At 46.5% G+C, this 15,222-nt stretch overlaps 2 protein-coding genes and 2 non-coding genes across 4 annotated transcripts; all 4 read left to right on the top strand.

The window, feature by feature from the left end:
- The first annotated feature begins 157 nt into the window (after positions 1-157).
- Positions 158-2,845, top strand: ing4 (inhibitor of growth family, member 4). Its single transcript, XM_037273404.1, has 8 exons — positions 158-272; positions 652-723; positions 813-979; positions 1,051-1,165; positions 1,240-1,351; positions 1,443-1,587; positions 2,015-2,076; positions 2,165-2,845. Exons 1-8 carry the CDS (start codon positions 236-238, stop codon positions 2,202-2,204), a joined length of 750 nt encoding a protein of 249 aa, XP_037129299.1. The 5' UTR covers positions 158-235; the 3' UTR covers positions 2,205-2,845.
- A 276-nt stretch (positions 2,846-3,121) lies between these two features.
- On the top strand, positions 3,122-15,175 carry ncapd2 (non-SMC condensin I complex, subunit D2). The gene is made up of 32 exons (XM_037273149.1): positions 3,122-3,244; positions 3,583-3,702; positions 3,852-3,927; positions 4,062-4,120; positions 4,207-4,382; positions 4,836-4,978; positions 5,158-5,285; positions 5,446-5,569; positions 5,687-5,834; positions 5,925-6,122; positions 6,183-6,317; positions 6,378-6,465; positions 7,333-7,528; positions 7,598-7,716; positions 8,025-8,222; positions 8,294-8,468; positions 8,837-8,921; positions 9,004-9,140; positions 9,561-9,693; positions 9,763-9,838; positions 9,911-10,120; positions 10,192-10,352; positions 10,874-10,985; positions 11,106-11,229; positions 11,310-11,465; positions 12,491-12,668; positions 12,752-12,846; positions 13,091-13,171; positions 13,612-13,795; positions 14,458-14,620; positions 14,696-14,818; positions 14,975-15,175. The coding sequence occupies exons 2-32, from the start codon at positions 3,585-3,587 to the stop codon at positions 15,055-15,057; spliced, it is 4,182 nt and encodes a 1,393-aa protein (XP_037129044.1). The 5' UTR covers positions 3,122-3,244; positions 3,583-3,584; the 3' UTR covers positions 15,058-15,175.
- LOC119136538 lies at positions 4,438-4,756 on the top strand. Its single transcript, XR_005100775.1, has one exon. It is a non-coding gene; the product is annotated as a small nucleolar RNA U85 (small nucleolar RNA).
- Positions 6,518-6,810, top strand: LOC119136537. The gene has a single exon (XR_005100774.1). It is a non-coding gene; the product is annotated as a small nucleolar RNA U85 (small nucleolar RNA).
- Positions 15,176-15,222: the final 47 nt, after the last annotated feature.

The raw sequence follows: 15,222 nt of genomic DNA, 5'->3' as shown, positions 1-15,222 counted from the left end.
AACCAAACTATTTCCACTATGTTTTCCATCCAATTCATTATTCGCATGAAGTTTGGGACTGAACTGTAATGTGACACTGAATTCCCACCCTAATTTACATCGATTATTTTACTTTTCCAATTTTTCAAAATCGGAACCTTTCACTGCAAAATCTTCCATCGGCGTCTTGTGTGGGAACAACCAATCAGAGGTGGCCTTCGGCTGACCGGAAGCTGTGTTGTTTACATTTTCCAAGATGGCGGCGGGGATGTATTTGGAGCATTATTTGGACAGTAAGCTATTTATCGAGATAAAACACATCCGTGACGCTTTGAAAAGTGCGATAACAGCAGAATACAATGTCGTTATTTTGCTTTCGAAGAAAGGTCGGAACGTGAATCTTCCTCTGTACCCCAAACGTTCGGCAGCGCCCGGCTCGGTCTATTTGCTGGATTGTCACTAAAATGGCGACTCAACGTTCAATTCCTCGCGTTTAGTTCATCAACACACCCTTTAAGTATACACATGCCGGGCCGTAATTATTGGTACGATTGCTTGAAAATAACCCGTCGACATTGAGCTGCAAATGAGCGGGAGCGAGCTACTTTTGCCTGTTTTTTGACTCCATTTATTGTCAATAGGTCTTTAATCCATTTTTCTCTGTCACACCAGGCATAGAGAACTTGCCCTTCGAGTTGCAGAGAAACTTCAATCTGATGCGGGATTTAGATCAACGCACAGAAGGTGGGAAGTGAATTTTAGGGAATCTACACGTGGACTACAGCAGTATTGTGTTTACAGAATAATTACTCAATATTAACGGTCTCCTGCAGATCTCAAAGGACAGATAGATTCCCTTGCCAAAGAATACACATCAAATGCTCGGACTCTTTCCTCCGAACAAAAGCTGTCTATACTGAGGCAAATCCAGCAATCATACAGCAAGTGCAAAGAGTTTGGCGATGACAAAGTGCAACTGGCCATGCAGACCTATGAGATGGTGAGTGTCAGATGTTTTGAAATGACGTTGGTGTGTGCTTGATCAAATTTATGACAAGCGTTCGTGTTTAGGTGGACAAGCACATTAGACGCCTGGACACAGACCTGGCCCGTTTCGAAGCCGACCTGAAGGAAAAACAGATCGAGAGCACAGATTATGATTCCACCTCCAGTAAAGGAAAGAAAGGTTTGTGCCGCGTCAATATGGATGCCTCCTCCCGTGTGCCCAGACAGTTAATCTACCATGTTGTGTAATTCCAGTTGACACCAGACAAAAGGAAAAGAAGTCGGCTAAAACGAGATCTAAAGTCAAAAGCTCAGATGAAGACGGCAGTCCCAAAAGCGCCCAGAAGAAAGTCAAACTCCTTCAAACGTATGTTTGCCTTCTGCTATTTGGCTGCTTTGTTATTTTGTCACATTTTGGCTTTCCAGGCCTAATTTATTTATTTTTTTGGTGCCATCAGGGGCGAATTCAACACCCCCTCCGCCAACTTTGGGAATGTGCACCCATCTGATGTGCTGGACATGCCAGTGGATCCCAACGAGCCCACCTATTGTCTGTGCCATCAGGTGTCTTATGGCGAGATGATCGGCTGCGACAACACTGATGTGAGTCGTCGTGCTCGTGTCCAGCATGAGCCGAATTGCAATTGTATTATTTACTATTTATTACACAATTTAATAAGTTCTAACCGCAACGTTCTTTTTTATTTTTTTTAAATGCATGGGTGCATATCATTCACTATGCAACTGAGACTATAAATTCTAGTAAATGTATCATGTCAGTTTCCGTAATGTATTTGGCCCATTATTTTGATTTTGTCAGTAAGCAAATAGCCTTTTTTATAGAAGCAGGAAAAATGTCAAAAAAATTAAAGGAAAATGGCAAATCTTTTGAATAAGGTCACAGATGACAGACACGCTGAGTGATTGATTACTCAGACGACACGTCCGGCCGGGCAATGTCTCCTGGGTGAAATTGATCCAAGCCTCTGAGTTGAATGTTATAGCCTTACACGGAAGTTTTTGTCTGCAGTGCTCCATTGAGTGGTTCCATTTTGCGTGTGTGGGTCTGACCACCAAACCACGAGGCAAATGGTAAGAAATCCGTGAATTCACAATGTTCTGGCCAATCTCTTTTCCCTACTCATGCAGTGTAATCCAAGTGTCTATGTTCTTCATGCAGGTATTGTCCACGCTGCTCTCAAGACAGAAAGAGAAAATAAAACGGTTGTCCCGGAATAAACGCTGATTCCAAGGGGTGGGTGTGATTCGTCTTGAATGAGGACATTTCTTTTGTTTTTCATCATCCTTAACATTAAGGTGCTTTATTTTCCCCTTTTTTTTGTATTTGCCTTGGTCTGATGCAGTGTGTGACGAATTTATGAAGTGGTTTCTGGTGTATTTAAAAACTGTTTTTTTTCACTTAGTTACATTGGTGCTCTTAAAATGTTTTGTTTAAATAATAAACACTACAACTGCCCCAAACGGTATAATGGTTTGAATTTGCATGATGCAACGACTATTCACATGCAAAATGTAAAGTATTTTCTCTTGAAAAAAATAACCTGGCCATTTATAATTTTTTGTTTGTTTCTTTGTTGTGTAGTTCCTTTTTTATGCCATGGCGAACAAACCTCACTGTTTTGTTTGAGAGGTAAGAAGACAAAAATAATGTGATCACAAATGAGAAAGTATTAGTCATCCCTTTATTAGAGACGATTTTATTTTAGCATTTTGATCGAGTGCTGTTTAGAGTGCAAAGCATTTTGTGAAAAGAATTGTCATCGATGTAGCTGGAATATTGGTACAAGGAGGGAGGATGTGATTGTGTTATCAATCATTTGAATACAGCTACTACCTCAAATTCTTGCCTGTTGTGTTTTCTTTTAGGGGGGGGTATGGCTTTTCATTTCCATTCAGTACCTTGATTTAAAAGTGCTCCATAGAGCGGATCAGGATACATGGTGGATTGATTGAATATATTCCCTCAAAATATAAATTAAATTCACAGTAAACCAAAGTCGCTTCGTGGTTTCACTATAAACATTTCCCTGTGAGTGGCGCTGTTTTGCGGTTTATTTAATCCTTGAACAATTGTCGCTCGTATATGACGTCACTAGAGCGCCGACTATTTGGCGCGATGTGCTACAAATTTGAAAATCCGAGGGCGGTCGAAACCCAGTTTGCGGACCAGGGAGTCGAGTGTGAAATCATTCGCCTCTTACGGTCGACGTCGCGGTGGACGGGAGAGCGAATAATAAAAGTAGGTTGAATGTTCAAAACTTAGCGAGGCTTTGGCCAGATAACAATTAATTGTGAGTGTTTAGCCGTAATGTCGTCATTACAAACGTGGCTAACGGCAGTTAGCATATCTAGTTTAGGAGCTGCGTTTCTATCTTGTTTGTTTTCATATTTTTTGGTTGAATTTAGTCTTCAAGTTCTTCCTTCTGTTACGTCTTAACACATAGTATTGCTTGGTTTCTCTTGAGTCAGTCAAAGAAAAACAAGAACAAAAAGTTCTCGGTGTTAATGTGATCTTTAGCTTTGACGAAATTGGATTTTTGCTTTGAATCCTCATTGGGGTTTTTCCCTACTCTGCAGGGATGTCGTGGGACTTTTTGGTGCCTGTGTGCGTGGGCGACCTGGTCAAGACCGGGGGGATAAACCAGTACGTCGTGCAAGATGTGGTTTCCCCAAAACAGTTGCCGTCCCATCTCCACAGTGAGTGGTCATCTAGTGTTTGGCTGTGTTTTCATTGTAATCACTTCATATGGTCTCATAACATTAATTACAATTTTTTTACCATTTAAATAAAACGACAATGCGTAAAGATGGTCTTAGTCTTGTGTTTCTGCCTCCATTGTACTCAGGATTCAAGGCTGCATTGAGAAGCCAAGGCCCTTTGTGCATCCTGGAACACTTTGACACAGCCTACAGTGTATTACAGTGAGTGAGATTTTTACTGTAATAGAACAGATTTTTTTTTTCCCAAAGTCAAAATCTGCAAATTATTAGCCGTCCAAAAAGGGGATTTGTGATTGCGTATGTTCACTGTACAAGTATTGTCTTTACTCCCAAAGGCATGCCAACTCGGTGGATCTCAGTGTGAAAGAGGACACTCTGGACTTGCTGGTGCAAGGTTCGAGTTGTTCACATTGAATATTTTAAAAGGACTCGCATTAAAAGCCGGCAAGTCATCTATTTTCCCGTTTACTTTTGTTGCAGTTGTCAGCAGCCTGTCCTCCTCCCTGCCCTCGTTGCTCATCTCGGTCTCCTTTTCGGCAGCCGAGCGAAAAGAGAATCTCAATGCCGTCAAAATGAGCGTCTTCTTGCTCTGCAAAATCACAGAGTGTCTCGAAAGCGACTCTTACAGGCAGAGCTTCATCGCTGCACCTGGCAAGGTATGACTTGGTAAAATATTTTACAGGGTATTGGACTTTTTTTTTTTTTTTTAATGCCCAGTGATGCAGTCTTGGCAGTATGGTGATCTGTCAGATCAGGGATTATGATCGCTTGCTTTCTGTTTGATGGGTAATCTTGGTAGTGTCATAGTCATATTTCACTACTGTAAGGGCCCACCTACACTTAACGTTGTCGTTGCTTCTACAATATCTGTCCTCCTCAGAGTAATGAGATGGGACTGGTAGGAGATGTCAAACAATGTGTGAATGTCTGTTTGTGTGATGTTTGATTATATGTAGCAGTTGGCAAGACGATCTAGTCTCTTTGGAGGGTTTGGCAGGTATGAGCTACAGTCTTTGGTAATCTGAGGGCATTTGTGTCATTGCATAATTAGTGGTTGCTTTTGCTCCAAAAAGCGATAAACTATAAAAGTAGTTTCACTCTTTGTACAGGGTGGCAAAAAGGCCAAAACGGGCGATGGACTCCAGCAGTGGGACAGCGAGCGGGAGCGAGTTCTTCAGGCTCTCGTGCAGCTACTCCAGGTGGACATCCGCTCCCTCTGGAATCTTTCCCTCGTTGAAGAAGAGTTCACCTGGTACTTAAAAGCGGCGTCAGCATTTGCTTTGTCTGAAATGTTTTTTCTGTTTGTGTTTTTTGGACTTTTGTGTTACTTTATTTCCTAAATTTGTCAGATTGAGATTTATTTACTAAACTGTCGGTTGAGGTCCAGATGTCTACCCGCACAAGTTCCTCATTGACTTTTGATTTCCTTAGCTGCGTGACCTGCTGTTGCTACAAGCTACTCGAGAATCCGACCATCAGCCACGTCAAGAGCAAACCCACCAGGGAAAATATCATCCATCTTCTCGGCTTGCTGATCAAGAAGTACAATCACCTCCTCGGTGAGGCTTCGACTTATCTTAGTGGGCTCCTTTAATCGAATGCAACCGCTGTAACTGAAATGCTTTGTAACGTACATGCTAACTGGCCGGTCGGAGCAACGTACTTTTGTTTGTTTGGCTTGTGCTGATGTCGGCGAACTCTTGATCTTCTGCCCAACAGGTGCCAGCGTGAAGGTGATCCAGCTGCTGCAACACTTTGAGCAGTTGTCCTCTGTGTTTGCTCAGGCCGTGTCTGTGTGGAGCACCGAATACGGAGTCAGGGCCATCGTCGGGGAGGTCATAAGGTCAGCCAGCGTGCCGTCTTTTATACACACTCGTGACTGAATCCTTTCAATGGAGGACATTGGTGGATTGTTCTTAAATGGAGGTACCATTGTAACAAGACCAAAACATTTATTCAGAGAGATTGGCCAGAAGTCAAGTGAGGAGCTCGCCAGGGAGGGCTCGGGTGTCAAAGCGTTTGCATCTTTCCTCTCTGAACTCGGCGCACTGGTACCCGAGTTAATGATCCCCAACATCAGCGTACTGATCACACACTTGGAAGGAGAGGTACACGACCTTTTCAACACCTGCATCACACCACCCGTTCGTCGTTTGTTCCTTCTGAAGACAAATCCGTTTTGTGTAAATGATCCCTAGAGCCACACGATGCGTGTGGCCGTGTGCGAGGTGCTGGGTGACATCCTGGTGCGCGTCCTGTGCGGGGACGGACTGGAAGAGTCCAGCAGAGCTGACCGCGACCGCTTCTTTGACATCCTGCAGGAGCACCTGCACGACACGCACTCTCACGTCAGGGCGCGCGTCTTGCAGGTGTACGCTCGGATTGTAAACAGCAAGGTAAGTTCCCGAGTCTCGGAGGTTCATCTTGTGGTTAATGTTTGTTCTTCCCGCTCCTAGGCCTTGCCGCTATGTCGGTACAGCGAGGTGATGGGGCTGGCCGTGGGCAGACTGATGGACAAATCAATAAATGCGGTCAAGAGCGCCATCCAGCTGCTGGCAGCCTTCATTGCGCACAACCCCTACAGCTGCAAGGTAACGCCCGTCGGAATCTTTGACCATCTTGAACCTCGCTGAAGCCTTTGTGACTTTCAGCTGAGCAGCGCGGATCTGAAAAAACCTCTGGAGAAAGAGATGGCCAAGCTGAGAGAGATGAAAGAGAAGCTGCGTGGGAGTGCACCGGGTGAGCGCTTGATTCTTGATGACCCGGTCTTCGATCTGGCCCGCTCCTCCTTGCCCAATGATGAAACCAAGGCGAATACGAGCTGAGTGAACGACAGCTGGCTGCTTCTTGCCTTAACTGGCGGGTAATCTTGGCAGTGCAAGGGAGGCTTGTTGCTCTGCTGTAAGGGCCCGTCGACAGTAAATCTGGCTGTGCTATTGGTTCTCCTCTGAAAGTTACATTGGAGGAATCATTTAGATGAAGCCCACAGTGTGTTTGTGTGTGTGTGTGTGAAGGCCTGAAGTTTGCCCAGCTGTTTTCACTCTTCACTCAGCAATGAGTTGCTTCTTTGGTAATCTGAGGGCCAAAAAAAAGTTTTCCGTTCAACCACAACACAGCGGGTCATGCTCGGTCATCTCCTTGTTATACATTTCCTCCATCTCGCTTTTAATTCCTGGCGCTCACCCTGCTGACGGCCAATACGTCATCTGGCTTCTTTGTCACGCCGCAAGAATTGACTTTTTGAAGAGTCTGACGCAATGCTTCCACTTTTAGCCGCAATGGAAAGTATTGGACGCATTCACTCTAAGTGCTTTGAGTCATAAAGTTACACCTGTTTCCCCGGCTCGACGCAACCCATTCAAGTTTGTGCGGGTTCATTAATGTGAGTGTAGCCGGCGTTCCTCAGAAAGCCTTTTAATATAATTGGAAAGGCTTCGCAAAAGACCGCAATTGCACAAATCTAACAAATAGATGAAAAGTACGTCGGGATGTGACAAAATAAAAGCAACTCTGGGGACTGTGCTGAACTACGTGGTCGGTTTCCTTTTCATTCTTCATGATAACATTCAACTGTTTTTCCCCCCCCCTGGGTTTGTGCCTTTGCAGTAATTAAGGCGTCAGAACTGTGGGCCGCCATGGAGCCTGAAGTGCGCATCACCGTCGACACCGAGCTGGAGCCTTCGAATGATTCCGAGAATGAGCAAAAAGAGGAGGATCCAGATGTCGAGGAAGCAAACGAGATGGAGGATGATAGGGCAACCGGCGTGAAGATTGCTCAGTACCTCCGGGTCAACAAATACAGGTAAACCTGCTATAATGTCGGAAAACTGTGTTTACAATACACGCGACTATTTTCTTCTCTCCTTCGCAGGAATGCCGTGCGTCTCTGCATCAAGGCCCGCAGCCGCTTCGCCGAATCGGAGATGTTTGCCGCCCTGTCCGATCTCACTTCCGAGACGCTAATGGACACGCTGGCCTGTCTCTTCATAGGTCATCCCGTTTGTTCGCTTCACTTTGTGTGTCACTCAGGCCCGTTAAGATTCGCTTCTGGGGTTTCGTCATTATGAGAGGACGTCCCTTTGACATCTTTTGATGTCGCATAATTATAATTGACAAGTTCATAATGGAAATAGCTTTTAAAGTATGTCGGAAACCAACCGCCATGACAATGTCGCTATACTGTCACTCAGGGGCGGACAACTTAAATGATGGCGGAGGTCACTTTGATTGGCACTTAATGTACAAGTCCAAATCATGACAATCCTTAAGAGAATTTATTTCCCGTTCCTTCTCCTTAGGCTCTGACCGGGACACCCCCGAGCACAGTCAGCACTTGCCTCCCACTCCACAGAAAGGAGACAAAGAGGCAGACGATGCGGAGTTCAAGAAGCAGGAGATGTTGGTGCAGTATCTCAGAGATACGGAAACCTTCGCCCTTCAAGTGGAGAGAGCCATCTCCGTCATCAACTCCATGCTGTACTGGAAAACCACTTCAGGTTGCTGCTCTTCAAGTGTTTTCAAAAAGTCGTTCGTGTTTTGTTACTTATGGGTAGTTTTTGTTTTGTAGTGGTTCAGGAGGCGGTGCAGTTTTGCGTCACAGTGTGCGAGTTTGGCGTGGCCAACTCTCTCAGCGGCGTGAGGAAAATGTTGCCTCTGGTTTGGTCGACTGATTCGGCCATCAAGGATGCTGTCATCCAGGCCTACAGACGCCTCTATCTCAACCCCAAAGGAGACACTGTCAGGTCAGCAAAAAACACTCACTCAATGACATACGAGCAACTTTGGAAAAGGTCACGTGTGGTGCTACCAGCCGGTTGTAACTGCCTTTAGTCGAGGAGGCGGTAGAGTCTAAATAAATAACAATTTGGCTATGGAATGAAGCCTTTAAATAAAAGCCTAACCCTAAAGATGCGTGATGCTATGAAGTAATGGTAGAATAGCATCGCCATAGCAACCATGCAGTACAAGGTCATGTCTTTCAATAATTGAAATGCGATTGCCAAGTTTGGTTCTTCCACTCAAGCTTCTCCGTTTATTGATTTACTTTAAGCTGAGGCGCTCAATCGAGTGAATTTGTGATATTCATCCTTACCCTATTTTATCCCGCCAGGGTGAAAGCTCAGACTCTTGTGGACAGTTTGTCAGAACTAATGGCGGACGCGTCTCTTGGAACGATTCAGTGCCTTGAGGAAATAGTGAGTCGTTTATTCCCGAATGTGTCGACGTGGTGATTTCTAGCCACCTAACCAAAAAAACGTCCCAATTGTGTCACTGTAGGTGCAGGAGTTCTTCGGAAGTGGCAACAGCCTGGAGTCGACGGTGGTGCAGGTCCTGTGGGGGAGGTTCACCGGCAAAACGGAAAGCTCGCCTCTGTATAGGCGAGCTGCCGTGCTGCTGCTGGGCATGGCTGCACGGTGAGACAACCGTTGGACGATGCACGTCACCACCCAATCTCGCTCCTGCGTCAAATCGTCTCATTTGTAACACCACGCTAATCGACCGTGGCTTTTCCGTGGAATCCAAGTCACGGCCCAAAAAATAGGAATGTGTTGAGCGGAATATTTTTAGTGTCTCCCCGGCTGCTCAAAGGCTTCCACCGCTGCGGGGAAGAGTAAAGCGAGACTATCTGCAGTCCGCCCACACCGCCGCATGTCTTCACCCAGCCGGCAACATTCACAACCTATTAAATCTCAATGCGGTTCTCTTCGAACCCGGCTTCCCACGTACATTATCTGGCTGAGCGCCGGCGAGGCCACCTCGATGGCGCTCGAGTTAATGTAGGCCATCCGTTTGCGTAATAACGTTCGTTTGTGGCGCGTGTCTTTTCTCAACAGGGCAGAAAGGGAGGTGGTCCTCAGCAATCTAGACACGCTTTGTGCGGTGGCCTTGGGAGAAAAAGTCACAGAAGACTTTCTGATGGCGAGAGACACCGTCATCACCATCTGCAGCATCACTGACCATGTTCGGGTAAGCATGTTTATTGAAACTCTTGATGGCCTTTGAAGTTTCTGAAATGTGTAATGTTCCTTTCACCAGCAATCAAAAGGTACCCCATTCCGACTGCCTCAAGAACATGTGCTTTTTACCCGCCTCACGCAAGCAATCGCTGAAGGTATTTTTTTTATTTTTACTTTTTGCTTAGTATGTTTTCACTCGTCTGACAGTGGGCGATGGCTCGTTCCAGGTGCCATGATGGAGGACCTGCACTGGCAGAGCTTCATGGAGCAAGCCGTCCGCCTCACCTACTTTCTGGCTGAATCTCCTGACCAGCTGTGCTCCCGCTTGATCCAACGCACCGCACGACTCCTGCTGGATCAAATTCGTGAAGGCAGCGAGCTTAACTCCAAGGATGTCACTCCTACACAGGAGGGCGAGCAAGAGGCCGGCGAGCAAGGTGAACGACATTTTATTTTTTTATATCCCCACCCCACACTGTTGCTTCACTGATGTTCTCCTCTCCCGCAGTGAACTGCGTTTGTCTGGCTCAGCTGCTGGCTTTGTGTGGCTGCGTGGCCTTCTGGCAAGTGTCGCACCTCGAGCGCAGCGTGAGTGGCGAGTTGCGGAGGCGGAGATTAGAGACCGAGGAGCGGCAGGAGAAGGAAAAGGCTCCACCTGGCAAAGCTAAGGTGCGCCACCACTGCTGTGTACGCGCATGTAGACATTCTTAGAGGTTGCTGTTGGGCATCTGCTGTCATTATTTAAAAAAAAAAAAAAAAAAAAAAATTATATAACACTCGTCTGAGTTGCATTTAGAATTTTTAACACGAAATCATATCAAAAAGTTCTGTTTAAAAAATTCAATGTCCTTAATTTGATGATATGCCCCGTGCATTTTTGTGCCATCTGAGGTCTTTTATTTTTATTTTTTATTATTATTATCATTATATAAAGGGTAAAGAAATACAGTTTGTGAAATTTGCTCACAGAAAAAAATAAATCTTTAAAAGTCAAACTCAGTGGACACAGATTTCTCATGGCAATTTTTTTAGTTTAAATTTAAGACATTGACAGACACTAGTAGCGTTTATATTTGTTGTGTTCATCTCATCATTTACTAACATCAGTTTTGAGATGAAGTCTGTGTGATGAAGTGTCAAACTTTGTGATGGCCAAAAGAAAGTTACGCCACTCTTGAATTTTCCACCAGCTAACGGCAAACGAGAGCGCAATGGAGGAGGAGCTGGGCTTGGTGGGCGCCTCTGCGGATGATACAGAGGCCGAGCTCATCAGGAAGATTTGCGAAACGGAATTGCTAGCTGGTAACAAGAATTACATCCAATCTTCTCCTCTTTTGTCCTGCTCATTAAACGCACGCTGCTCCATTCACATGCTAATGCAGTGTTTTGCGTGCACCCTGCCAACTCTGTTCTCTCCTTAAGAGGAGAACCTGCTGAGTGCATTCCTTCCTTTGCTGGTGAAAGTATCCAGCTCACCCGGACGCTACTGCCACCCTCAGCTCATCACGGCGGCCTGTCTGGCTCTCTCGCAATACATGATGATTAGGTAAACACATTCCCTGCTGTTTTGAATCATTAGGATAATGATTGGTCTTTTTTTTTTTGTTTTTTCCTCCCCTTTTCCAGCCCATCTGTTTGTGAGGCGAACGCCCGTCTAATGTTCACAGTGCTGGAGCGATCTGCACTTCCCGTAGTCAGGGCCAACGCCATCATTGCTCTGGGAGACCTAACTGTCCGCTTTCCCAACATATTGGAACCCTGGACCCAGAATTTATATGCCAGGTAATGGGACTGGCTTTTGGAGTCCAATCAACAGGTTGCTGTCACGCAAGCGTTCATTTCTCACAATTTCAGGCCTGTTGTGAGTTGATTGCGCAAGCTGTGTGGGCGGTTGTCCTGATTGTCTTATTCAAAAAAATTTTTTTTGCATCACTCTGCTCTCCATACACTCCACTGAATCACAATGAGCGGAAGTTGACTCTTTCCATTTTTATTAACTAACTTGAGACGGATGTGTGGTCAAACTCACGTGGTTGTTATGGCAACAAGCCCAGCGCTCTATGAACCGAGGCTTGTGACACCTTCGACAAGGTCTTCTCCCTTCAAGCGTTTAATTAATAGCTTGTAACAGATTGCGGCTGGTCACTCTGCTGTAATTATACACAGCGGCTGCGAGAGTAGGACCGAAACAAAATCATTTACACTTGTGTCAAGAAGTCGACTTTAAAACACTAATGGATTCTCAAGTCAAAGCCCCGCCGCAAACTTGGAAGCGAAGATGTTTCGTTTGATGTGTTTAATTATAAAGCTCGACAACGCATGCGTTTGGGAAATGTCAACATTCACTTCCTTTCTAATGCCTCCTTGCCCTCCTCGTGTTGCCTACCTGATAATTTCCCCCTAATTCTCTCCCACACAAACACCTCCACTGTCCTCCGAGCTGTCGGCGCCGCTGCTGCCGCCGCCGCCTTGGGGCCTTCAGATAAGCGTATTAAGAATTAATTACCTCGTTCATTGCTGCAGTAAGCCCCTGCATTGGCAAGAGCGAGTGGCGTGCACGCCTTTCTGATCTTCCGCCAGAAATCCCCCCTCCTTGGCATAAATGAGCAACGCTTAATGACTTTCTTTTGTGGGGTGAGTTTGATTGACGCAAACTTTTATTTTGTTTATTTTTTCTCTCAAACTCGGCTCACCCAGGGCGATAGAAGATGGACGGATGCCACGTCCACATCCGGCCTGCACCGCAGGCGATATCGCTCAAGTTTGGGGTTGTCTCGTTATGCTAATGCGACATCCTCCTCTCGCAGGCTCAGCGACGAGGTTCCGTCTGTGAGGCAGACGGCTGTGACAGTGCTGACACAATTGGTCCTTAAGGATGTGCTGAAGGTCAAAGGTCAAGTCAGCGAGGTGGCCGTGCTGTTAATTGACCCCGAGCCACACATATCCAGCCTGGCCTTGAACTTCTTCAACGAGCTGGCCTCCAAGGTGCGCCCTCCCACGGCTTTGAGGTTTGGAATTACAATGGGGTTCTCACGCACCGCTACCTGCCAATCATCTTCCACCTTCAGGACAACGCCATTTACAACCTGCTCCCGGACATCATCAGCCGTCTGTCTGACCCGGAGAGGGCCATGAGCTCAGACGACTTCAACACCATCATGAAGTGAGTCGGCTGCCGTTACGACTTGTCCGATTCTGGAGTATATCAAGGCAAGGGTGAATTTTGTATATCAAAAGTACTAGTGGTATCGGTACTTGGTATCGATGACTACTTGACATACTGGATATCAAACATTTCTTTAAAAAAAAAAAAACTGGCTTAAAAACTGCACAGTATAAAATATTCAGAAGTAGTAATCATCACAAATATTGCATACTCAATATTTGCCGGATCTATGTGTTTTTAGACAGCTCTTCTCGTACATCACCAAGGAGAGACAGACGGAGTCTTTGGTAGAGAAACTGTGCCAGCGCTTCAGGACCGCCAGGTGAGCACACGAGCATTGCGTGTGGCGCGGCTCTGTCGTGGCGTCGCCTTTGTCTTTGCCCATTGTGAGCATGTCAGCTAATTAGTTGTGTGTGTGTGTGTGTGTGTGTGAAGAGGCGAGCTGACATTTAATGCCAGTTCACCTATTAATCACACGCTGACATAACCTTCACTCATCTTGTCTTTCCGCGCCGTTTGAGAACGGAGGTGGAACAATGGGCCGAGACCTGCGCCTCGGCTCCACCTCTGACTCATCCGTACTCCGAGGAAGGACATTTTACATTACTCAGTGGCAAAGTGAATTATAGATAGCAAATGCGATTTGTTCCAAATGCCACGACAAAGCCAAATCCACGAGTAAAAGATCCAGAACGGCGTTCCCATTTGCATAATTTTCTAATCCGATTTAGTGGCCTCAAATTGGTCTTCTCTACTCCGCAGGACGGAGCGCCAGTGGTGCGACCTGGCCGTCTCGCTGTCCCTGCTGTCCATGTGCGAGCGCGGCTTCAAGAGGCTGCAGGAGTGCTGGGAGTGCTACAGCGACAAGCTGACCGAGCCCGGCGTCTACCAGCCTCTGCTCGCCATCGCTGCCAAGCTGCGCCGAGGAGCCAAGATCCAGTTCAAGGTGCCGCCAATTTGTCATAGCCCTCTATGAGGTGTTTTTTTTTTTACAGGCCCAATAGTGATCATTAATGGCTAAGGAGCCTGATATTGATATGCAGCAAAAAGTAAAGTTTTTTTTTTTTTTTTGCATTGGCACAATATCTTTGTTTTAAAATTAGACCAAAACGTGCAGAAGTTCTAAAACAAAAGGTGTGCGGATTTACAAGGGACAGCACCACCGCTTATGGCTCCCTGAAGGTCTATGAAATATATAAGTATTAAACATCCATTTTCTGAACCGCTTTGTCCCCACGGGGGTCACGGGTGTGCTCGAGCCTATCCCAGCGGTCATCGGGCAGTAGGCGGGGGACACCCTGAACCGGTTGCCAGCCGATCCCAGGGCACACAGAGACAAACAACCATCCGCACTCACACCTAGGGGCAATTTGTAGTGCTCAGTCGTCCTATCAATCATGTTTTGGAGATGTGGGAGGAAACCGGAGTACCCGGAGAAATCCCACGCGGGTTCGGGGAGAACATGCAAACTCCACACAGGGAGGGTCAAAGGTGGAATTGAACCGGCACCCTCCTAACTGAGGCGGACGTGCTAACCAGTGCACCACCAAGCCGCCATATAGGTATTATAAGTAAATATAATTTGAATGTAATATGAACTTGTCACAGAGCCAAGTGGACGACTTTGAGAAGCGTCTGACTGCGGTCCACACGCGAGGCCTGGAGAACGTGGAAAGCCCCGAGATGGAGGAAGAAAATCAAAAAGAGGGCGGGGCCACTAACAAGACGGTCACGCCAAGGCCTGCAAGAGGTCGTGCCAAGTCCAAGCGAGGTCTGTGCATCATCAGCATCATCCCCCCCCCCAACTCAACTAAAATTCCCGTGTTCTGTCTCTCGTTCCATCCAGGTCAGTCAAAGTCGTCAGTTTCCAGCCAGTACGACGACAGTTTTGTCACGCCTCAGAGAACTCGCAAGTCGAAGAAGAAACCTGTCATCACCTTCAGCAGTGACGAAGAGGAGAGCGAGGAGGGTGAGTCCATCCGAACTAGGAACTGAATCAAGACGTTGGGGTTAATTGAGGTTCTTTTCTAAGAGAGTGGTGTCTCGCTACTTTCCTTGGTGGAGGTAACCAGACAGTTGTCATCCCGCTCACCTTCATCTCGCTCCAATCTTTATCTTTCATCAGATGCCGTGCTGGACGAGAGCGAGACCCCCAAAGTCACCACGCCGATTGGCCGCACATCTCGACGAGCTCGCCTCAGAAACTGAACAGTTTTTAATTGTTTTATTTTATTTTTTACTACCCTCATGCCGATTAACGTGCCCCTTTTAATCAAGGCGTCTTTTAATAAACCTGCACCTGATGTGGTTGTTTCAAACGTCCTGAGCGGCGGTGTCCTTTTGTCGCATCACCGTCCAACCTGTGTGCTGGCT

This window comes from Syngnathus acus, chromosome 16 (genome assembly GCF_901709675.1).
Source record: "Syngnathus acus chromosome 16, fSynAcu1.2, whole genome shotgun sequence".
NCBI classification, from domain to species: Eukaryota; Metazoa; Chordata; class Actinopteri; order Syngnathiformes; family Syngnathidae; genus Syngnathus; species Syngnathus acus.
This window is presented reverse-complemented; position numbering and strand designations above follow the sequence as displayed.